Source organism: Rhinolophus sinicus, chromosome 4, assembly GCF_057876585.1.
Source record: "Rhinolophus sinicus isolate RSI-liver-muscle chromosome 4, RSI-T2T, whole genome shotgun sequence".
Classification (NCBI taxonomy): Eukaryota; Metazoa; Chordata; class Mammalia; order Chiroptera; family Rhinolophidae; genus Rhinolophus; species Rhinolophus sinicus.
The window spans coordinates 26,475,674-26,501,719 of record NC_142504.1 but is presented as its reverse complement, the minus strand read 5'-3'; the positions used below and the strand labels follow the sequence as shown (position 1 = coordinate 26,501,719).

At 36.6% G+C, this 26,046-nt stretch overlaps 1 protein-coding gene across 1 annotated transcript in view; it reads right to left on the bottom strand.

The window, feature by feature from the left end:
- Positions 1 to 18,181: 18,181 nt before the first annotated feature.
- The window catches only part of THSD7A (thrombospondin type 1 domain containing 7A), a 352,776-nt gene continuing 344,911 nt past the window's right edge, over positions 18,182 to 26,046 (bottom strand). Inside the window, exons 25-28 of the mRNA XM_019726870.3 lie at positions 23,585 to 23,667; positions 23,023 to 23,233; positions 20,131 to 20,218; positions 18,182 to 19,442 (exon numbers count right to left, since the gene is read on the bottom strand). Of these exons, the coding sequence (XP_019582429.3) occupies positions 19,358 to 19,442; positions 20,131 to 20,218; positions 23,023 to 23,233; positions 23,585 to 23,667 (467 nt within the window). The 3' untranslated portion in view covers positions 18,182 to 19,357. The remainder of the gene's footprint in view (positions 19,443 to 20,130; positions 20,219 to 23,022; positions 23,234 to 23,584; positions 23,668 to 26,046) is intronic.

The following is a 26,046-nucleotide window of genomic DNA, read 5'->3' as shown; positions in this document are numbered from 1 at the left end:
GAACTTTATACACCCTCAGGACTTCCTTCTCCTTGTTTCTAGCTTTCCTCTTCCCTCTCATTGTTGACTGTCTCTCTGCTTCCCATACCAGAGGGTCAACAATTCCAAGTGTATACGTTCATGCTCCAGCCACCAGAAGTACAAAATGAATCCATTCTGCATTCTAATTCTAGCTCCACTCTTCCCCCAGGAGAGCACACTGGGATTCCTTATGTGACCTCTTTGGAGAGTGGGCTTCCCACTCCTGGTCCCATTAACTGTGACTCCTCAGCAAACATGCCCACTGGGAATGCTCTACATAACGTGTGCGTGGAGAGAAGGGGCAAGACCCAGAAAGAAGGGGCTAGGAGGTAACCTACAGGGTGGCCACCAAAAGTTGGCTTATAAATAGCATGTCCATGCTATTAGGACATGCTATTAGGATGGTGCAAAAGTAATTGTAGTTTGAAAGGTTAAAAATAATTGCAAAACTCACAATTACTTTTGCACCAATCTAATAGAAACTACAGAAAAGAAAGATGGTTCAGAGGAAATGATGAGAATTCTGAAATAACAATATAACCAAAAGTTAGTGATGACTTATGACTTTATACCTTACTTCAGTCCCCAAAATTTTGATGAGACTAGAAAGTGGTTGATTGACAGAATTTTCATACTTACCTCTCTAAAAAAGTAGAGGAGAGTAATATAGAGGGTGCCAAAAAAAAGTATACACATTTTAAGAAAGAAAAACAAAACGATTAAAATTGTAATGCTCAATATATACTGGTAACAAAAGATGAATACAAGTCACATTTGACTTCTGCAATGACAAGAGGTGCTCAAAGTGGTTACCATCAGCATCCAGACACTTCTGATTATGGTGAACTACTGCTTGAGCAACATTGACCAAAGTGTACACTTGTATATTTTGTTTTGGCTCCCTCGGTACATTACTTTCCTTTGGGATTTACCTGTATTAAGAACAATTAATGAAAACAAAGAATTCACAACATTGCATGACTAATTTTTTATTAACATTCTCTGAAATCTAATGTCAGACCTACTTTGCAGTCTGTTGCTATAGACAAGCTTGGTTTTACTTTGCTAAATCATGAACTACACAGAAGTGTGCCTATAACAGGTTCCTTATTTTCTAGAGCTATATGATATATCTGTGGTTTCTTGAGCATCAATAAATAAAGACGCCGTGGCAGTTTTATTATGAAGACCCCAAACGGATCCTCTTGTTTTTCATTTACTTCAATTGCATATTTTCCTGTCAAAGCTGCTAAGCTTAACAGGCTTGGCAAGTTTATCTTAAAAACCATTTAGAGTAATTTGTGATGGAGATTGGAGACACTTCAGTTGCCTGACAGCTGCTCTGCAGTCAATCAAGATGGCGAAGTAAATTAATCCCATGGCTTTTTCCCTTGAGAAACCTTTATGCAAATAATCTTGTCAAAGAGAGATGTGACAGCTCTCAGTAACAGTACATAGAAGTTGAGGCCGGGTTTTCTTTAAGGGACAAAAAGCTGGTTTTGATGCCTAACTTTGACTGCCAGCCTCACCCTCAGAAGCCCTTCTTGAGTTGCTAAATTATCTGACTTTTAAAGGGACAGATGGAATTTGGAGCAAGTCCATACACAATATTTGGGCGGAAAGTAATGCCAATTATGATTGTGGCTCATTAAATAAACTTTTGAAGTTTTATGAGCAAAGCATAATTTGTGGAAACTTAGGCAACTAAGAGAGTCAGGTTTAAGATTGTTTTAGCCAATTGATTTTATTATTTTATTATTGAATGACTATGTCTTAAATAATACAGTAGATTTATCCCAGAAAAGAGGAGGGAGCTCAGAATATATATTTCAGACCATTCTGACATGAATACAGGTTTTGTTTTGTTTTTGTGACTGTCTGTTTTTCTGTGACAACTTGACAAAAATTTCTGGAAGTGGAAGAAATAAAGCTAAAGTGGGCCAGTTTTGCTGACCCATGCACTTAGTTCTCTTCACTAAATAAATCATTAAGCCCAAAGAAGCCACAGACATTTTTGATTCTTAAAGAACAACTTTTCACTTTTAAAATGATGCCTTCCCTCCCCCACCCCCCCGGGGGTGCTCTATGTGAAGAGAGGAGAAATTTCAGAGTCCATGCACCATGATCCTGAATGCTTGGGAAAGAGCGCAATGAACTCCAAACTGAAGCATTTCTCCTTGTGATCCTCATTACAAATAGGGGATGAACAGTTGAAATGCCTCACCCTGCAGGATGATAATCAGAGGCTATGCTTGCAATTATCTCATTGTAGCCTTGCCCCGACCTGTAAGCTAAGCAAGGTGGGAAGTAGTGCTCCCAGTTTTATACTTGAGGACATGGTGAGGTGACTTGCTGAAAGTCATATGGCTAATAAGTGACAGAACCAGCACTCTCTCCTAGACTCTGAGGTTTCATCTATCCCAAACTCCAGTTATTTCTTTTCTTCCTTCTCTTTTTCCCCTTTCTTGCCTTTCTTTTTCTTTCCTTTATTCTTTCTAGAAAATGAGCGGATCCAAAGACTCACTGAAGACATTACACAATGTTTGGACTAAATAGTCCCTAAAGGAATAATTTGGATTTTTCACATTTCTCAAAAGTGATCCTATGATTATTTACAACTATTCTTACTGTGTCTACACATGAAAAGACTTCTAGTTTAATGAGCTTCAAATCTGAGATTACTCAGTTAATTATTTTTAATTTGAGATTTGACAATTCTTTAAATTACTGTAGGATTTTTTTATTTTGGAATTTGTGTACATATTAGAAATATCTGGGTAGCTACTTAATAAGAACATATTTTAAATATAAGGGGGTGTGGTAGGTGAAATAACGCCCCCCCCCCCCCCCACCAAGATATACAGGTCCTAATCTCTGGAAATTGGGAAGATATTACCTTACATAGAAAAGGGGATTTTGCAGATGTGATTAAGTTAAAGATTGGGAGAACAGAAATGTATCCTGGATTATCTGGTTTGGCCCGATGTAATCACAAGCATTGTTATAAGAAAGAGGCAGGAGGGTCAGCGTTAATAGTAGACGTGATGGTGGAAGAAAGAGGTTGGAGTGATACAGGGAAAAGCCATGGAGTGAGCGAAGGAAGAAATGCAGGTGGCTTCTAGAGGTTGAAAAGGCAAGGAAACAGATTCTCACCTGCAACCTCCAGAAGGAATGCAGCCCTGCCCCGCCTTGATTTTAGACCACTGATCTCCAGTCCTGTAAGGAAACGAATTTGGGATGTTTAAGCCACTAAATTTGGGGGTAACTCATTACAGCAGTAATAGGAAAGTAAACAGTAGGAATTTATCTTGGTTATTTTTTCTCTTCAAGTCAGAGTATCTTAGTCAAGCAAAAGAGTATCTATTTTGGTAGATTAAAGACAACATTCTCTTCCATTACATTTTTATATGGATTTTTGTGGCATCTTAATTACAAGCTAAGGGTCAATTTTTATTTAATCGAAATAAATCTTTTCAAAGGAACATTTAGTTTTTTTTGGAGCAAAGCAGGCCGCCTAAGCAAATGTTAACTTAGAACTGGATTTATTGTTGCTGTTCCAATGATTTATTATGTTTTCTTGTTATGACACCATTTACTCTCTGTGAACATTTCAGGTAATATAAAGGTATAAATAAGAAAGTTAAAGTTGTTTAAATGCCACCATCGCTGGAAAAAGCTCTGAGGTCAAATCTGGTGTGATTGTCTTGTGGAGTTTCCTCTGAAAGCAATATGTGCTTCTCCAGTTAATCATCAGAGATTGAGGGCTCTAGAAGTGGGCTTTGGACTAGAAGGTGAACTTGGGGAATGAGGGAAGTGACACTAACAAATGCCTCTTGTCTGGGTGGTAGTTAGCCTGATGGAAATCACTCAAGTTGTCCTGATAGCCATGGGCTAGGACAGGGGACTCTGGCAAGGAAACCAGAGGATACAGGTAGGCTTATGCCCTCTACGTGTAGTCGTAAATATTGCTGCTCATAAACACTTCCCTTCGCTCCCTTTGCCCCAGATCCTTCTGTAAGGTCCCGGTGACACTTATCGGGTCTCTGTTCTGCTCTGGATAATTAACTTCTGAACTTCTGCCTTTGGAATGGAGTCATGGAGGTAAGGGCACTTACTTCTCTCCACAAGCCTGGGTGTTTCTAGCAGTCAAAGGAGGAATCCCTCAGTGTTTGGTGGCTTCTCCTAATGCTGTGAAAATCTGCCTTGCTGCTGCAGAAGCACCAAATCTCTCCACCAATAGGTACTGCTGCACCAGCTTTCAAGTTTCTCCTCACACAGTCGCTTATCTGCCAGGGAGCAGTTTCCAGAGTCCTCCAGATATGAACTGCGGGGACTATCCAGCATTGGAAAAGCCCCATGTTTGCTCAACATAATATCACAGAGGCAGATTCCTGGGAGAGCTAGAAGTAGCTAGAGTTCACGGTGAGGTAGGAGTTTATTTCTGACCGGCTGGTGGTAGCTCAAGCATGTTATTTGGGAATGGGACGTAAAGTGATATCATTTGGAATTTGGAGGCCTGTGTTTTTACAGTGGCAAGTATACATTTTATACAGGCAAGTTGTCATCCACAGGAGCAGCCGTGGGAAATCCTGGTATCATGTATAGATCTACGTTTAGAGGCAACACAAAGACCTGCTGGGCTGCCTTGTATGGCTGTCTAGAGTTCACTCTGCACAGTTTTAGTCTATGATGTGTGTATGATATTCCCTGGAGTTTTAATGTGCAGACGCCCTGCCACCTGACTTCTGTGTATTCAAGTATTTGAAGCTCAGTGTTGTGTAATAATTAATTTGCTTAGGGTTGTCTATCATTATCTATCACATACTTTAGTATTAAAACCCTCAGGGGTTTGACATAATCTTTAAAGACATTTGATGTCAATCTGCCTAAAGATGAGACAGCTACAGTAGTGTGTGTGTGTGTGTGTGTGTGTGTGTGTGTATGTGTTACAGCATGATCAGCTTTGTTTTCAAGGAGCTTTGTTACCTGGGATATAATAGTAAGTGCACGCATAATCTACAGGACTCTCTCCAAACTATTGCCTTCTGTAAGGCCCGGGCACAGAAGTTAACAACCAGGAGGTGCTAGCTATGGCTCTTTTGGGGATGGTTGGGGTGAGACAAGTGGTGATATGGCCCCAACTTTTCTGTTAAAAATTTAAAGCATGACATTTAAAAAATTTCTTTTGGAAAGTCAACATTAGATGTTCCTGGGTATTAAAATGTCAGGGTGTAGACAACATCTTGCATTATACATTTCATACTCTACCATTGATTTAAAAAGGAACAATAGTACAAATAATTTGAAATATAAAATAATCCGAAACAGGCTTTATTTGATGATGGAATGTAAAGTAGCAGCTTCCTGTAGTTCCTCTAGGAAAACACGCTAACTCCTTCAGAAGCTAGGCTGTGAAGATTCTTGAAGGCGTTAAACATTACCGGTTTCCTTATTCTTCTCCACTGATTGCCTCCTGCCGTTTTGCTCCAGGTTGAGAACATGTAACCCTGACTCTCGGATGGATGGGGAGCACGTACTGGTGAGAGAGGCCAGGCTACCAAGGCCTGGTTTTGGCTTTTAGAATGGCTATGCTCTCTCAGCTTAGGTTACTTCTACCTCAAGTTCTACCCAAACAGTGCAAGCAACTACGTGAAGGCAAAAGAGAAGTGAACACAGCTCCCTGTTGCCTCCCTGGCTCTTCAACAAAATTCACCTAAAGTTTGATCAGTGTTGAGACAGGTTAGTGAGTATGATTGTTAGGCAGACAGGTAGGTCCCTGGTAAGATAAAGAAAAGACAGCCATATCCTAAAACTTCAGGTTTTGATATCACTCCTTTGCTCCAGGACATAATGTAACAAGGCCTTTGAGGTAAATCATAAAATTCATTTTGGCCTGACAAATGGAGCAGATTTGATAGATAAGAGGGGATTGCTTTGCTAATTCCTCTAGGATGGGCAAGCAGAACCAACCTGGTAGACAAATTTCATTAGAAAGTGCCAATTCCCTTCTTCAAATAAGTTCCCTTCTTCAAACAGCTCCCCTTCCCCAAGCAGGCAAGGGAAGGTATAAAAGAGCTTTTGCCTTAGTCATGGGGCACCCCCCATTCGGGACCCCCTCCAGCTCGGGAGCTGCAACCTCTTCTCCTGCCTCTAATAAACTATCCTGTTTTTTAAAACTTTTTGCCTCTCCCTGGTCTGTGTTTCCATTCTTCGGCTTCACGATACACGATCCCGGCCCACACTCAGAAACTGCCGGCAGATCCAACATCCCCTACATCAGTGACCCATGTGGTACGGGGACTCCTCTAAGTCATTTAGCTCAGAGCAGATGAAAGCCACTGCTTTCATCCCACTGGACTGAGAATGTGCCATGATGGCATTTATGGGTCTACCTACCATCACATAAGGGATTCCTGGCTGGGCACTAGTCTTGTGTTCTTAGCCTTGCGGACTATGCCTGCCAAAAAGATAATTTGAGTGGTTCCGTTTCTGCCGTTTTGGGGCATAGGATTTACCTGCATATATCTGTTGCCTCTTACTTCTGACTCTGGTTCACATGAGCGAGCATGATTCCGACATGACCTGCAAAGCAAATAGGAGCTGAATGCAGTGTTGTTTGCTATTGCTGCTAACTCTTTTGCCAGATTGTTGTTGCCCCCCCACCCGCATCTGTTTTCCTTTCTTCCTGAGACATGGCTGACCAACTTGAGGCTGGGTGTAGTTATCAGAATAAATACTCACCTATCTGTAGGCCTCACCAAGGGTACAAGAGGCAGCAAGAACCTGGATCCTGGATGACATCACTGAGCCAGTGACCTAGTCAATCCACAGAGGTCTTGGTTCCCTGCTGTGGAAGGTAGTAATACGTGGCGTCACTACTTGAGCAGTTTGAGTCAAGGTTTCTTGCAGCTGAAAGCATGCAAATGAATACTCAGGTTAACTAGTCCCTTTCCAGGCATCTTGTCAGGGCTTTTCCCAGAGCAAATGTGACTGATTAGACCTTATCAGAATTACAAGCTTAACTCTTTTGCCAAGTGTTTTAAATTTAGCCATCTCCTCCTGCTGCTGTTTAAGCATATGTTTTATTGTCCTGTCAGTGGAGAAAAACTAGGCAATATACTGCATGTTATTTGGCAAATCTTCCCCACTACTTTTATATCGGTATTAATTAGAATCTAGAACTTTAAGACTTTCTTACTAGATCCTATTTTATAACCCTTTAAATTGGATCCAAAGAAGCTAATTACATTATGGTGTATGGTGTAACTGATCTCTTTCTTTCTTTGTTATTTTATAGTTTAAAACTGTTATGCTTCAAAAACTTGGGATTAAATAATTGTTCTAACATGACTTCCAAACTCCACAATTGCTCTAAGTTAGAAAAGTCTCTTCCAACTTTCACAAGCAACTCTCAGGGGACCCTTCCAGCTTCCACCTGCTACTTGGGGCAAAGCCAGCATCACATGGTTTAGGTTTTTCTAACTTCTAGAGACCAAATTCTGTTATCTATTTCTGAGTAACAAATCACATACAACTTAAGAGGCTTACATCCACAATCATATATTTGGCTCACAGCACAGTGGCCAGACGTAATGTCCCTGCCAAAAGTGGAAAAGTTTGGGTATAAATGTAGAGAAGGAAAAATAGTAGCTATGGGTAAAGGAATAAATAAATGCATTATGTAATGAGGGAAATCCAATATCACATCAACACCTCAAAAGACACTCAGAGCAAGAGATGATCTTGAGCTTAGCTCAGTTACATCAGATGCCTGCAAGGGTGAAGCCATATATTGGTGACAGGGGACATTCCTTCTTTTGGAACCTGACAAGATCGAATGGTATCTCAAGTAGATAGTGTCAGAATAGAGATGAACTGTAGGACACCCAGCTGGTGTCTGGAGAATTACTTGTTGTTTGCATGGGAACCCCCTCCACCCCAGTAAATTGGGTCCAGGAATCCAAAGTAGCACACATGCTCTAGCATTCCCTGTCACCAGTATCCTACTTTGTTTTTTCCATGGCAATTTTCACCAACCAGCATATTATATTTCCTTATTTTTTGATTGCCTCTTTCCCCTCATTAGAAAGTATGATCAGTCTTTTATTATTCCTGACTGCCCACCATTCAGAGCCCACAATGGTGCCTGGCACATAGTTGGCTCTCAATAATTATTAGTGAATGGATAAATGGGCAGAGAGAGACACACCACAGGCTCTGTCTTTATTTGGGGGATCTGAGCGAAGGTTTCAGACCTCTCACTAAGTGGTCTTCTCAGACTCTCAACTTTAATTGCCTGCAATTTCCTCTATAAGATAATATAAATATAGTTTGCCAGCAGTTGCCATATTAGTAAATCAATCGGAGAATGTTAGAACTAAGTCTTTTCATGTGGCAAATAGCATTCTCATTACACCTGCCTTTGGATTGACCATCAATACTAAGTTCCCAGGATTTTTCAACTTTCTCTTACTAGCTGGATGGAAGATAAAAGCTTTTCATGTGTTTACTGATCTTCACAGCAGAGTTCTAACAGAAGAGATATAGTGATAATCCAATTAGATAAACATTTGTTCCATTTTTTCCCCCCTAGGGGCCTCTGATGCGCATTTTTGGAGAGTTTTTTCCCCTACCTATTTTATTAGCTTCAACAATTGAGGCTGGATATCTAATCAGAAAGACAATGATCTGTTCTCTGTGCTTCCGAAGTTGGTGTTTTATGTTTTTCTAAGTCCAGATGAGCTGTAAACGTTTTGCTCATTATCTGGTAAGCACCGACCACTACAGACAGAAACCGGCTTCTTTTTCCAGCTGCTCTCCCTAATGTTGCAGAAACCTTCCCGTTCAGTTCATTAAATTTAACTTCAGGCAATTGCTAAAATGCAAGATAATTCTTTTTGTTATTTCTTTGGCACTTCCAAAGTTCAGTCTCACATTAATGACAATGAGCCGGAGGGTTTTTTATTTTTATTTTTTCCTGGAAGAAAGGGGCTTAGGCAGAAATAAAGATCCATTCCAAACGACAAATATTCAGCATTGTATTTCCTTTTATTTATGCTGAAAGGCCCTGAATTGCAATTGCCTTTTAAATTGGCTTTCCAAGTGCATGATTAGGAGGAAATATTTTTGAGTTTCATACTGCACCAAAATCTTGATTCTCAGTTTCCAATTGTTTGTAACATTTAAAATAAACAGGTTGAAGACCATTTTCAAAGCATAAGTGAGAAATATTTTGGGAATGTGTGTGTGTTGTGACTTCTCACTAATTTTTGTCAGACCGCAGTTCTGAAAAATTAAAGACAGAAATAAGAGGATCTTATAAACAAGATCTTGTATAGTATTCTGTGTTATGTATGGACCGTAATTTACTTATTTAAACTTTCCATTAGTTATATCCATTTTGTTGCCTCCATAGGTTTATAACTACAAATATGATAAATATCCCCATAGTATATCATTGTGTACCTGCTTTATATAAATTATCTATCATCTAATCTATCATCTATCTATTATCTCTGCACACACACACACACACAGTGTGTACACATATACCACATATTATCATATCTTTATCTGTCTATCATCACTCATTTATCATCTGTCATATCTCTCTCTAGACTTTAGGATCAGTTTCTAGAAGTGGAATTATTAGGTCAAAGGACGTGTTCAATTTTAATTTAAAAACAGTGTCCACATTACCATTCATCACCTTGAATCAATACGTTCCCCACTAGTATAAAAAAGTTTTTGTCCTTATACTTGATAAGATTGTGTATTGTCAAACTTTATTTCCCCATCCATTGTATTATTGTTTCAAGTGGCATTTTTTCCACTATGAATGATCATAAGAATCTTTTCCATAAGTTCAAAAGCCATTTATATTTCCTCTTTTCTTCTTGCCCTGTTCTTATATCCTACCAGAAAGTAAAATGGAACTTTAATTCAAGGTTTCTGGTTCCTCCTTAGAGTTTCCTTTTTTTTTTTTTTTAACCGCTTTTGTAAAATATGCAAGATCTGATAATTGTCAGTGGTAGGTATTGCTCTTAATAGTTACGTACCAATGGACTGTGACTGTGAATGGTGTTGTAGTCTAAGTAAAATAAGGTAGCACTTTATCACTACATCTGCTTTGATTGTAAATCCATAATTACATTTAAATGTTTTTTGGCTAGGAATTGTTGATTTTTGAAAGCCAATATCGTGCCTAATCTGAAAGGAATTGTATCAAAGGCCTCTTTAGTTTTTATCGCTGAATAAACATTACCAAAATCTTTTTGCAACATGCATTATATCATGATTACTACCAGGCCTGGCTTTGGTCGATCATTGTTTACTTAATTATGAGACATTTTAATTTGATTTTCTTGTGGATTCTTACATATAGACATTAGAATGAACATGAGCATACAAGATTTATTTACTTGTAATTTTTAAGGGTCTTTTATGCAAATATCAGATAAAATCCTGTCCAGTATGACTCCTACAGCCAGGATACTTTGTTCTCGATTTATTTTTGTAAATCTCTTTTCCCATAGATGGCAAGGTAGTACAATCAGAAGAAAAAATTTGTAGTCCTTTGGCAAAGATAGTAAAAAGTGATAAACATAAAAAAAAATAATCCCCCAGAAGACAAATATTATAAATGAGTGAAACTTTTATATAGATAAATTGTGAAAGGGAATGGTTATACATCCCTTTCAGAGTAGCAGCTGGAGGGTCACTGGGGATACAGTTTGACAGGGTTTTCACTATAATCCCTATGTTTATGAAAGACCAGCACGCAGGCCTATCCCTTCCCTTAAGATGTTCACTTTCTCCTCCATGTTACTTTCTAGACTTACTGGCTAACTCTGATTTTGTAATTCTTTCCCTTTCCCAGGAAATCAACACATTGTATTCTACAGGGAATGGATTTTAAATGGTCTCCCGATGTATTTACGTGGTTGCTGAATGTCCCCCTCTATTGTTCCTAAGTGAGTTATGGGTATTTGGGAAGCACTTTGAATTGTAGCTTTATTCTGTTCTGTTTTATTTCTGCTTTAAAGCAAATCATCTGACTATTATTGATACCATAAAATAAACTAATATAGTTTAAGACTGAATAGGTTAGACAGGCTGCTTTTGCATCCTGGAACAAGAGCTGTTTAGAAATTTGCAATCGCCCTTTCTTTCATCGGCCTCCCTTCCTAATTTTTCAGCATTTCCAGCTCCCTCATATACTCCCATGCAATGAAACTAAAACTGAGAAAAAGATTTGACAAAATTTTTTCTTTTACAGACTCCACTCTCGATACCAAATCCCACAGCACACGTCTTACTGGTATTTCTTCAACTGTCACTCCTCCATCATGTGAGGCTCAGTCACCACTGTTTTTACTTCTTAAAACTGCTCTGTTACTGTTCTGTCCATGTCACAATACTGTGCCTTCTGAAGAGTTTAGATGAACATACTCCTGGCAAGTGAAATGAATATAAAATGTATTCATGATGGAGTACTGACAACTTTAAGCTTTGGATGAATTAGTTGGTCTCTTCATCTTAGCGGCTTCTTTGTAACTGATCTGCTATTTAACCTTAACCACTCATTGCCCATAAACCTCGCCATTCACAAATTCTTTTGTTCATTTATTCACTCAATAAAAACTCATTATTCTTGCTCTGTGTTGGGCTTCATTCCTGGCAAGGAACAAAACGGATAAAGACCTGGCCTCTCCCATGTGTGAGAGAGTGAAAAAAACACCACAATGACCTCTCCCCTAAATATATCAGATGCAAAAAAAAAACCCACAAACAAACAAACAAACAAACAAAAACACCCAAAAAACAAACAGAAAAAACAACACCAAAACCTAAACAAGGACAGGGGAATAGAGAGTGACAGGAGTGATCAAAGAAGGCTTCTCTGAGGAGGTGGTATTTGAGCAGAGCCCCGCGTGAAGTGAGGGAGCAGCCAGACCTATATTGAAGGGAAGAGGGTTTCAGGTAGAGGTAACAGTGAGGGCAGAGATCTGAGAAGTACATGGTTTTAACAGAAGACTGGGTTCCATGAGAAGGGGTGAGCATGGTCAGGATACAGCAGAGCTGGGGGCAGCCACGTGGCAGGGGCCATTGTAAGAGCATCTCTGCCTGGAATTAAAAAAAAAAAAAAAATAGACTGTGGAGAAATAAAATCCAGAAAGCTCTATTTTCTTTACCAAAAAGTTAATTTTGTTGATGGCCTAAAATTAACAGCCACTTGGCATCACCACAATTGCCATTTAAAAATGATATATAATAGAGGATCAAATCCAAGGAGCCGACACATAAGAAAAAAAATGAGTTGCTCAAATTTGCTAGTAGTCAAGGAAATGAAAACAATGAGAGGGATTGATGTTTTATTTTTGCCAGGATTCGGACTTTTTCATAGCTTAAATTGTAAACAAAATCTATGGCATTTGCTTTAGATATTGTGGGGGTGGAACAAAGGACATTTTACCGTGTTTGAAAATTGTAATAGGAAAAACCGACACTGTTTTCTAATTGTATCTACTAAATTCATCCCATTTCTCTCCCTCTCCCTCTCCCGCCACTCTTTCTCTCTCTCTCTCCAACCCCGTCTTCCCCTATCCCCATTATGTTTACAAGTTATATGGTCAGGGAGAAATATATAGCAGGACAGATATCAGATTGTTAAACTGAGCTACCTATGCAGAGAGATGCTGAAGAGGAAGGTAAAATGGGGGAGGGGAAGTCATCTGAAAATAAAAAAAAGAAAAAGACTGCAATATCAGAAAGAATGACTGCATTTAAGTATTTCTGATGTATCTAGTATCTTTTGTGAGTAATTGACATTGATGAGAACTGTGAATTGAAGTGTGTTGGCTTTTCTTTGGAATATATTCAGAGTTTAATGGAAGGAATCACTAGGGACCCAGAAGAAGCAAATAGAGACTGTAGCCCGGTCATGTTCATATTTGTGTTTGGAGGACATAAATTGGAGCTGCAAAATAAAAAATGAAGTTAGTAATTTGACTATAAATATGTATATGTATATGTGTGTGTGTATATATATATATATATATATATATATATATATATATGTAATGTATATGTATACACACACACACACACATACACACATACACACACCAGGGGTGCCAAAACAATGTATACACATCACTTGTATTCATCTTTTGTTATTGATATATATTGAGTCTTACAATTTTCATACAGTTATTTCCTTTCTTATAATGTATATACATTCTTTTTGGTACCCTCTGTGTGTGCGTGCGTGCGTGTGTGTGTATCTGGGTTGATATACTTGAAATTGTTTTCATCTAGATTCAATTGTAACGAACAATACAGAAAATAAAGGCAACTGCAAATCACCATTTTTCAACAAGCGTTTGAAGCTAGCTGCATATTTTGAGTGGTTCATATACTAAGTGTTTAAAGGGTTCCCCGCTTAGTTATATCTTAGCAACTAGCTATTTCAGAAAATTGTTTAACTGCAAGCTACCCTGGCAGTAATTTATCTAATTTGTGCACCCATTCCTGAATTGTACATGTAGGAATCTTACTTAATTTGGGGAATTAAGGGAATCAATTTGTCAACGTGTGAGCTCCTGACTTGCTTTTTCGGTTTGGTCTTTAATTGGTAGACATAGGGAGAAGGGACAGCAAAGGTTTGTCTTCTGACTGAGGCAAGAAGGGGTTGTGCTCTATTCTAGAGTGTTTACCATCCTTTCTTTTAATTGACTGGAAACCAAGAGATCTTTGTCCAAGATGATTAATCTGGTGGCCTCAGCAGACTATTAAGGTAAAGGTTTGCATCTCTTGAACTTTCTAAATTGGAGTTGTTAAAAAAAGACTCAGGAACAGGCAATTAAAAGTCGTAAAAGGATTTGGATATTCACTGAAAAAAAAAAATTAACCCGCTTTTGAGCAGCAAATGATGCAAATTAAAACAGATACACATGAGTAGAATGAAAATGGGTTCCGTGTTTATGTTTCTCAGCAACATACTTATTTACAAATTACCCATATGAAAATGTAAAAAAGCATATTACATCTTCACATGCCATCTGTATTAACTGAATAAAGCTTAGTGGCATTATTTGCAAATCTGTAGTTAATTAGTACATAGACATTTGTGCATTTAAAAAAGAAATGTACATAATTTAAAATAAATTACATTAAACAATTTACAAAGTAATATTAACAAAAACTTCTTAGACAGCTGCCTTCTTATTTAAAGAAAATAAATATTCAGGTAATTAAATTAACCAAAAAAACACATTTAGGGATTATAATTTATAGAAAGACATATTGCAAATTTAATAAAGTTATATTTTACAACAACAGATACCGATCTCTTCAAATCTGTGCTAGAAATAGGCAGGAAAAAATACCAGAAAGGGAATCTTAATGTTTACTTTAAAAAAAATAAACACAAATAGATTCCTGAAAAATAGTCGAGAAAAGTTCATTAAGGGTTCAAAGTAGGCGATCTAGAAACTATTGCTTTAAATTTAAAAAAAAAAAATCTACAAAACACAACAATAAGACTAACACCCAATTATATATCTAAATAGAGATATTTGATTGCTGAAAACATGACTCCCACACACTAAGTCTTCATAATACTGCCTGTTTTAAGGTCTGGCTTGGTATAAGCACAAAAAACATAAAACTACAAAACTAACTCTATCCATTTAGGATTTATTTTACTTATTTAATAATGTAGACATAATCATTTATCAGTGTCCCTGCTAGAAACAGAATGATCATATCACACATTCTTTTCATAAAGAGTAATGTTTGCTAGGCCCACAACACACCAGTTCCAGACACCTGAAAACCTGTTCTGCAGTCATGACCACCTGAGGATAGTCCGGGTGAGACAGACAGATGTTTCAGTTCTCACATCTAAACTCCACCCAGGAGGGATCCCTCTCTGACAAGATCCTTCACAGATTTGTTTATGCACTGCTGTCCTTTCCACACCCTCCGTTTTCCAGGGGAAACAGAATAAGAAACAGATTTGAGTTTGGTAATATTTTTAGCAATAGTGAGATCCCAGGTCATTTGGGAAACATGATTCTTGCAAATCAATTCAGATCCCAAATCAGCCTCAGAATTGACTCTCCTTTGCGAATGAAACAGTGTAGGCCTCCCTCACTGTCTGGTACAGTGGGATGTGAAAGAGGCAAGATGGAGGTCGGAGGACACTGGGTTGTGCTAAATTGACTGTAGGAATTGACATTTTTACAGAGAAGGTTTTTTTTTTTTTTCTTTTTTTTTTTTGCATGTCGTCTGCGTCTTTCCTCTTTACTCATGTCTTTGACCAGTACACTCTGTTTAAATCAACATGTTCACACTCTAAGTGACACTTTGACTCCAATACGAAGGAAATATAGGTATTCCCCTCTTTTTTTTCCTATTAAAAATGTGGGCATTTTAGTAGAAGGTGGTTCTGAAGAGAGAGTAGACAAGGTTAGTTGCTGATAAGAGACTAGAGAGAGACCAGGCAGAGAAAATCATCATAAATGAACAAGGATATAGGGAGTTAGTGGAGGTAAAAAAAAAAAAAAAAAAAAAAAAGGAAAAAATAAAGTGTGAGATGTTACTTGCTTCCTCTAAGCAGTTTTAAATAAGTGGCTTTATCTTGAAGTCTCCAGGATTTTAAGAAGTTTCTGATAAGCCACCATGACCACTGCTACCTGCCTGAGGGTAGAGGAGGGGTACAGTAAAAGCATAGCAGCATGGCCTGAGACGCAGACATTATACAAGGAAAAACACTAGCCACACTGAAAAATCACATCTAGAGGAAAGGGTGATGTGTGTAAGTGCTATTGTCACTCGTTAAGAAGTTTTTCCTTCTTTTGAATGTCTTAGGTACCAATGTATACAAAAGCCACTACTAATTTTATTTTTTTACAGTGCCTAGCTGAGTGTCTTACCTGTGATAATTTAATAAATATTTGTCTTATTATAAGTAATTTGTGCTTTGTTATAAGTAATTAAGAACATGCTTTTATGCACTCCTTTCCAAATTAGCTTAAGTTACACTGTAGTGTACTCAAAAAGGCTTTGAAATAAGGATTATGGCCAATATCCTAGTTTAGGTATTGATGAATGAGCAAATTGACCCATTTCAAGAGAGATCAGTTATGCCACTTCAACACGGTTTATACTGGAACACTCCAACACAATATTATACTGCTGTGTCAATATTCTTTAAAAAACCAACAAAAACAAGCAGACCTTCATACTTATACAATAGTAGTTGTAAACCTTTTTGGGCTCAGACCATTTTGGTAAGGCAGAAGTATCAATAGACAAGTGACTTATATATTCTCCTTCTGAATTCTTAAAATGAACAGGAGGAATCAGATTTTGATGAAATTCCAGTAAAGTATTTAACTCATTATTGACTCATGTCAGGAACAAAAATAAGGCCATTTTCATGTTATAAACATGAATATTTATCCAAACTAGCCAGCTAACTATATTCTCCTCTTTCTACCTTTCTAACCAGAGGCCATCCAGTATTCATTTATTTTAACAATGAACTTCCGATATGCCCCCTACTGTTAGGTCATATTGGACCCAGTCTCCTGCACATACATTGTGTTGTAAAGTGTAATCAATTTATGAATAAAATCACCTTGCATTTTCATAACATTTTATAATTTTGATCAATTTATTCATTTAATTCTTATAATAAAGGTGGGGTGATACTGATCTACTTTCTGAATTAATGACATTTTACAGTATTGTAAGTATAGCTTTAACAGTAACAATACTTTATTTTAGTCAATACTTTCAAAGTTATTAGGTGTTGCATGCCTTTCATAAGGCTGTTAGCTGAATTCTTTAAGTAACTGCAATAGATTCTTTCTCAACCATTTTGGTCAAATGGAGTTTATTTTATTCAAAGAGATCAATTATGGAAGACTCCTGAGTACTTATACTGTAATCACAGTTTTAGAGTAACATATTATTTTTGTCTTCCTTTTCAGTAAGACAGGTGAAATGAAATTTGTTTTTATGCTTTTCCTTGTTTAAATCCATGGTGTAAGGTAAAATTCTCATCTTCCTGACTACTTGTTTGCTTTGAAATTATTTACATTGCCTTATACAGTGAATATTGAATAAGGAATTAGTGTTTACTACATTTAATTCTTATTGAAGTATGTAGAAATCTGTTCATTTTGGAGACAATGACATCCCAATCTGATGTCTTCTATAATTTTTGCAAATACTTTAATGAACAGCAGGGGGAGTTCAAACTCTAGTATGAATGTAAAATACCTTGTAGTCCAGAACACTTTCTAGCAACACAGCTCTGTTTAAGATAAAATAACTTGTTATGCTATTTTTAAAAGACCTCAAACCCTAATGTCCTCCCCTCTCTCAAAGTTTGTTGCAGTAAATGTTGCTTGAAAATGGTATTGCTTTTTAATGACACCTTTTGAATTTTCTTTTCATATGAAAGAAATCAGCCAAGTTAAATATTATTTCACTGTGCCACTCCCAGGACTATAGCTGTAATATATATATATATATATATAATTTACAACATAGCAATAAGTTTAATGGCTATTTTTCACCTTTGTAATTAAACACTGATTGCAGTCTGAGTCTGAGGGTAAATGAATGAAAGCTAATGATGACCCAAGGGAGAGTTAGCTTTTAAAAAACTTCTAGACTAGCAGCCAGCAAACCATGACCAGCAGATGTGGCTTGCTGACTGCTTTTTTCAAGAAAGTTCTATTGGAAACATCCATGCTTTTTCTTATATGCCCTGTGTATTGTCTATGGCTGTGCTTTCACAATGGCAGAAATGAAAAGCTGCGACATAGACCTGGCTGAAAATATTTATCATGTGGCCCTTTACAGGAAGAGTTTGCCACTCTTGGTCCAGAATGAAGCCCTGGGCAAAACATTTACTCTTCTCTTTTTACATTTTTAGTTTTTGAAATCATATATCAAAAAGACCACTTCAAGTTTACCAGTGAGAAGGAGAAAACTATGGATTTTGAAATACATTTGGTTTGAAACTAGGAAGACAAATCAGGGAGAAAGAAAAATCAACACACAATTTCTTTTAGGTACAAAAATCATCAATTCATTATTTTCTCCATCTGCTCAAAATTAAAAAGACAACCAGTTCCTCTTTTTCTTTTCTTTTCTTTCTTTTTTTTAAACAAAGATAACAAATATAAAAATCTAGTCATAAATAGCCTTCAAAGTACAATTAAAAACCAACTAGAGGGATCCATCTTTTGGAGGGTTAATGAGTTTGGGATTTCAACACTTAAATTATCGCCATGTTGTCGATTTTACAATGGTTGCAGTGATGAGGAAGAGTGTATGCAGCAGATATAATAGCTAATTCCATCCTGTCGCCATCCAAAATGAACTTGACTCTCTTCAGGATACAGTAACTTGTAAATGTCTCCATGACACTCTTCGTGTAGATATCTTCATCCCATATGAAAGAGGCAGTTTCTATGGCAATATTTGTTAAGTGCCTATCATGCTGCACTAATATAGTGCAAAAATGTGCCTTCCAGGCAACCAGTTTGAAATTAGGGAAAGTAGAAACTTATTGTATTAACACAAGCAAATTAGTTTTCCAGACAATAACCACTATAAAATACTGAACTTGAGGACTCTTCTAAGGTACTAGTACATGTCCAGCATTTGTACTTTGGAGAGAGACAAGAAGGAAGTCTTATAAAAGAGTCTTTGCCTCTGAAATGCAGGTCGATAAAAGCTACCATCAACCACCAAGTTGCTGCATTTATTCAATGGGTTTTCTGCTCAGCTTTGAGCTTATCTTTTATTCATAATTAAAATGGCTTATTAACAAGTATATAATCTGACATAATAATATGTATTATTCAGTTGAGGATACATGATATTATGTTTGCCTATGGTAGTAGAGATCTCGTTATAAACTCTACATGCTAAAATGTTACTACAGGTTAGCACTGCAGACAGAGGCTTGCGTGAGGCATCCTAATTGCCCAATTCCATCACCATATTTTAGAGATGAAAGTAAATTGCCAGTTGGTAGGTTTTGTGAAAGATCACATACGTAACACTCTCAGGAGGCAGCATGTATTCACCTTAATCTCCTAGACTTCTCAGGGCTGATGGTTTCTATGTAAGTGGTACTGTCTTGATATCTCCAATGGCACTGTGGTTTTCACTCTTTTCTTAATGATGATCTTTAAAAAAGGTACAATGCATTTTAATCCACACAGTTTGAATAGCTTTGTGGCTTCTGGATATCTACTGCAAAGTCAGAAAGCTGAAACTGGTTGTTGCCAGGATAAATTATATTTTACATGTCAGCATCTCCATCATAGGCTAAGGTTAAAGGTTTCAGTCGGTTGTTTTGCCTTCTTTGGGGTTTCTTTGGCTTTTTGCTGTTAAAATAAGTCATTAAAATTGGGAGAAAAAAATCAAAATCAATCTTCCATTGTAAATTTTATTGCTTTGATTGAAAAAAAACTGAAACATATTGATAAACCTAAATTACTTAATCACATACATTGCCTAAATTCAAAATTAAAATTTTATTTTCTGGTATCTTTGAATTTCTCAGTTTTATACTCTGAATAAACTTAAAACAGAACCCTTCAAATATTTTATTATCCTGTAAAAGATAAATTATCCAAATGGAAATCCTCTAGTACTAACAACAGACATAGCATTATAATATAATCATTCATATTTGGCCAGAATCCTTTATGAATAATACATAACTTATAAATAATACTTGTTTTAAAAGATACGTAGTTGAATAAGATTAGGTATTACTACAATATCTTCCTCCAGTAGTAATTTGATGTAGAAATCTACAGTTCACCATAAGCATATTCCCTGCATAACCAAGCCTGAAGCAAGTCTGGCTCATCTGCAGAAATAAATGGCTCAGATTTGGTAGTTTTTAGACTAAGACTAAGGCCATGTTTCTTCAAATGAACACTAAATAAACGTGGAACACTTATTTGGGACATTAGTTTGCTATTCCTTTATTATGGTCAACTGAAAGTGTTCCTCTGAAATAGAGATTATGTATCCCCTTAGATTTTGAAATATTTAAACACTCACCAAGCTAGATAAATCATGGAGACAATAAAGATGAGTAACACACATGCCCCAGCTGCTACACCGTATACCCAGGTCTTTAGTCTCCCATCTAAGAAGAATGGATATTAATCATTAATTTATATTAGTCTGGTATATAAATGACCGTCTTTAACTATGACCGATGACCAGTCACATAAGACTAAATCCTTTCAAAACTCAAAATGAATTATTGCTTAGGCACAATTAATAATTATGAGCTAGATGCTCCTTCATTAAAGATAAATCATCAATGAAAATTGAATGGAAAAGTAATAAATAATATTTTTAATTTGAGTTCAGATTTCAAGTGTCTAAACTTCTGCTGCTTCTTATCTGAATTTTACTTTGAATCCAACACATGCATAATGCTATATAAACATTTTCTTCTGATTTACATTCTATTTTGAGAAAGGCAGTTATGAGGAAAGAAGAAAAATAATGCAATTTCAAGAAAGTCCTACAACTTAGAGTTAATGCAGATGGGTATTTGCACATAAACTTTGTCATTTTAACATTTTTTCCAGATAAACTGAAAAGGAGTATATTTAACATGTTTTGAAATTAATAATCTTTCATCTAGTTTATACTTACAGTATGCCTTAAAGTAGATTTGACACTATTGTTTGCAAAAATAACCAAGTTTGATTCACAGAAAAGTACCTCTAAATAACTTTTTTCTATCTTTTCTATTACAGGTATCCCCCGCTTTTTGAAAGTTCTCATTATATCACTTCATTTTTCTTTTATCAAGTACCTGTTTTCACTAACTGAAAGAAGTCCAAAGTGAAACTTCTCTTTCATGAAAAAAGGCGAAAAGCAAAAATAGTGGTCAGCGTGTGTTTTGCAACCTGCTGTTACAGAGCAGCATGCACTCCAGGCCAAGATAGCTCGTAAGGGTGTTATGCTTCGTGTAAAACTGGGTGTAATTAAGTGTATTTGATATGAATTGGTAGGCTATTTTTTGGGCCTGGGACCACTTATTTTTTTTTTCCATACTAAAGGTAACTGCTTCTTTGCTTTACGCCATTTCAGTTTATGAAAGGTTTCATAGGAATGTTCTACTTTTGGATAGCAGGGAAAACTTGTATATGGAATCAGATAAATCAGGGTCTTTTCTAATATGGTTTTCTGATCTTATTCTGTCTGAACTTCTCAGTTTTATGTTCTGAATAAATTTTAAACAGAAGACATTATTAATGACTTTGCTAACTTAATTTGGTCCTCACATCAAAAAATATTTTCTGTTGCATGCATGCAATTAAACATATGATATTAGTGTTAAATTATGGATTGGGCAAATTGACCCTATAAAAGACTCTGGTTTCTTCAATTTTTAAATGGCATTAAAAGCAAATCAATACTGTGGAATTCTTTTCATCTATATCTGCATCAACTTAGGGGTTGGTTCAATTTGCTGGAAATAAATTAATATTTTAAATGCCATTTCTTTTTGATTCTAAAGATTTTAAAATTTAAGCCTGAGTTTAAAATCAAAAGAGCTGGCCCACTCTTGGCTATATCTGCCCTGATAGTTCAACAAATATTCTTTGGGACTTTCAAAAACCAAGAACAGGGTCTAAATGTATTCTTAGAACATATATCTTTTAAATATATTTAAAAAGTTTACTTTAGGTAAACTATATATTACATCTAAATTGACAATCATAATATTCCCTCTTTTTAAAAACCAATTTTGATGTGAGGAGACCTGCTTGGATTCTTTGTCAAGGTCAAGATTGTTATGGCCATTTGCTGGTCCACTGTCTTGAACACTGAGAGAAGAGTTCCCTATGTTTACACAGTCAAGTCAGCTTTGCAAAATACAATGTATTTTTAACTAAAACCTAATCAAGGCAGAGGCAATGTGGCTGGATAATGAAAATACTTAAAATAATCCCAACAATGATTTTCCGGTAATGGAAAGTGTTCTGACTTAATGCCTTAAGAATAGAGATGTGTTAGCTATACGAATTCCTTCCTTCCTTTCTCATATTTCTAATGGAGTTATAAAGTAGTCCATGCTTAGCTTTGCCTGGAGATTTCCTTTGGTTATGAACTAGTAATGCCTCTTGCTGTGAAAAACAGTGGCATGATATTAGCTACCATATAGCCCTCATAGCACATTCTAGGGATAAGTTTATGGTTGAATCCAACTGGAGAGAGAAAGTGTGCAGAATAGGAATAGCATTTCATCAGGCCTTCAAGCTTTCGCCTGTATTGGCTTCAAGTCCATTACTAGACACATTAAGAGCTGTCTAATATAACAAGCATACGGTCAGTCTCCAAGTTCGGATTGTCCCATCTAAACAGGAAGGCTCCTTCCCTCCTCCTGTGTATCTGGTGCTAGTATAGATGCTGAGATTTTGAGTGTGCCAACTCTAAGGGATGATAGAAATAGGCCTGGCTACCACGTACCTTCCAGCATGGCACTGCATTACTAATGTTCCTATTTTAGTTTCAAATTATTACCACTCTGTGGTCAAATGAAAAATTCTTGAATGTCTTTATAGTTCTATTAGTTCCAGTACTGAATGATAACACGCTTTCTCCTTCTAATTAATACTTTCATTGTTAGATTTCTTTGCACAATGTGAAAATAATTTTACTTGTAAATTTAGGACTGAGATTGAATAACTAATACCAACCCTAAATGTTTTTTCTCAAAAGAAAGTAATTTAATTTCTCTGAAATTTGAGCATGAGTGTTTTTTTCATAATGGAAAAAAAAATTAAGATCATGTGTCAGAATCAGAACAAATGTTTCAGTAAAATAATAAATAGCTCACATTAAAATGCTTGCTCACTTTTCAATCTCTTGGCATTGATTAAATATGTAACTAAAGAATTGTACATCAATGCTGCCTAGTCAGTTCACCTGGCCCAAAAGGCTGTAGAAACCAGGTCCTTCCCCGTCCTGCCGGGTTACTGGAGGGTTGGGTTGGATGTACTGCCCGGCTGGTTTTCACATCTCCTCTTTTGTCCTCCACGGTGGGTATCACCACCACAGGGATCAGTGTGCATTGCTCAAGTGTACCATTAGAAGACAGGACTTCAGTGTACCCTTCTTCACAGCTGCATGTCCTCGTCTGCAGGAGAAGAAGGAGGTTTCTATTGTGCATACAATATCTTTGAAAGCATAAAAGACCTTACCTGAAGAGAAGCCTTTAAAGAAGTATTGTTTTGGGAATTTACTGTATGTAATTTCTGTCTTTACTATTTAAAACGGAACACACTTTTTGTATGGTACACAAACTTATTCTAACAGTAGAAGTAAGTGCATTCAGAATTGTTTATATTGATAAAAGGGGAGGTCCAAAAATAGAACGTTTATGCCTCAAGATATGATTTCTTTAAAGGGAATTGGATTGCACGAGAGGCAGTAAGTAGGGTGACAAACGATGAAGCTGGCTTGTCTCCCCTAATGACTTCACACATACCTCGCTACAGTAGGAGTGAGGTTGACTACACGGTGGGTGACAAGACCTGTCAGCGTCAGGCTGGCGTACCACCAGGCAGCCCCCTGCAGAACAGAAAACCAAGTTTTGACAAGTAGTATCGCTTGCAATGATAAAAAAGACACTGCTGTTATAGGCTTGTCTTTGAATCCTGAACCACTTTGGGAATCCCACAGATTTTTCTGAGGGTGGTGGACTGTGAAATATTTGGTTAACCTTGATCACTTTATTTAGAAACTCAAAGCTCTTCTTAGTCAGAGGAGACAGGCAGTGCCTGGCTTGGCAGGTGCTCCTTAAGCACTCGTGAGCACAGGATTTTATAGTTGCTACTTTGAAAACACCGATGGCACACAAGCTACTTCTGTCATTTTTCTTGAGGTCACATCCCACACTAAAAAGTAGATTTAATTTTCTTTCAAAGTTAAAATTCTTTCTTGGCTATTCAAAGAAATAGTTTTCATGTCCTTTGAGATGTCTCTTTAATTTATGTGACGACCACATAAATGCATTTTTTATTATGTATATTTCTTTTCGAGAAAAATCACTATGCCCACTAATTAGGGATTTTTTGGGGTATAGGAAAGAAAACAAATATAGCTACTAAATAGTGTTCTTACACTATTGTTTTAACTTGACATTGCAGCTCTATTTATCCCTCTTCTTATTCCTTCTTTTCCAGTATAGTATCACAAGTCCCTAAGTTGTTATAAGTAAAGTTTTTAAGATGAGAATACATGTCATAAGGAAACAATATTGTTGACGTGGAAGGAACTCATAGTTTCAAACCATCCTTGTTTAGTTTAACAGCATTTTAGCAAAGCAAAGTTTTTCCTTTGTTTATGGAATTGATGATACTCTGGAATTTATCAGAGGCAACTATTGTTAATTCCTTGCCTTATCTCTCAATATTATAATCAAAATACTCATAGAAAAAATGTTATGGAAAGCAGGTAGTCATTGCAAGGCAGTTGCAGTTAAATGGCCATATTAAGTTATTATCATTAAACACATGAGAAAAAGGAAAACAATATTTTGACTTTCTTAAAAGGATAACTATTCATAAAATTAAAGCAATCAATCAAGGTAAGTAATACACTTTACATGCTTGTCTATTTCTCATAAAGAATCTCATTCCTCCCAAAAGATGGAAGGAGAATGCACATAAAGTTTATCACAAATAATTTGCACATTGGCTTTTTGGTATCAAACAGTATTAGAAAGAAATACACTGGACACTATATTGCATTAAAAAGAAATTGAAAATATGATTTCTACAGGTAAGTTGTTTAGAATTTGACTTTTTGCATTGAGGGATAGCCCTAAATTCAGTGGGAAAAGCACTTTTACCATGTAGAAGAAAAGGCAAATATTATTTGCATCCATATTTAGGAAAAAAAAAAAAAAAACATTGGAAACTAATAGGACCCCCAGGGAAGCTATAAAATTCCCTCTGGATAGTTTGAAGAAGAATGTAGACATTCATTTTCAACTCCTGAGTTGAGGGAACCACCTCTATAATGGCTTCCGGGTTCAAAAAGCCTATATTTCCCCTCCTGCAGCTCTTTCTCCCCCTATGTCTCTTAGAGTGGTGTGGTTGGAACAGATTTTTCCCCCAGAAGATAATACTGTGAGAGAGCAAAGGGTTTCCTGGAAGGTGTCTTTTTTTGTTATGCACGTGTCCACTGGGAGTTGCTATTATCAAGGGTTTCCCGGTACAGATTTCTCATGTTTAAAATCTTATCTTCACAAGAATACAATTTGACATCCTGCTCCAGATCTCATAGGGAGGAAATGAGTAATTAGGTTTCAATAAATCCAGGTAATTCAAAATTCAATATAAAAGTTGATGCTTTCCAAAAAGCATATTGATCCCTGCTCCTGTTATCTTACTGTATATATTACGGCTAAATTTATAAATGGACATACTCAGGGGCAACCAAATGCACATTACTTTTTCTCCCTGTCAGAGGGACTGAACAATGGCAACAAGTCAGCAGGTCACCCTGAGCAGTTAACTGTCAATATTCAAGCTACTGCTATGCTATGGGGATATCTGCAAATTAGATCTTTTAAAAATACATTATTTAAGAAGAGACATTAGATCTTTGGGTCCATGTACTTGAGGTTGAGCTTCTGTTTCCAACCTCAGTTTCTTTCTAGGAAATTTGCAGGGTGGCTCATCTCACTAAAATCTGGAGCTAAGTTTCTTCCCTCTTCAAAAGAATCCTTGGGATGGATCTCTTGCCTTTACTGGGCTCAGATAAGGAAACTTGTAGTAACTGCACATTAAAGTAGTTCTTTGGAGTACATTTGGGTATAAAGGACATTCAAAAAACTTCTTCATTTGGATTTCTTCTTTGGATGTATAATAATTTTTGAATGGGTGCACAGTAGGTGAGCTGTTCAGATGTTTTGGGTTTGAGATATACCAACAAATCTTTCCT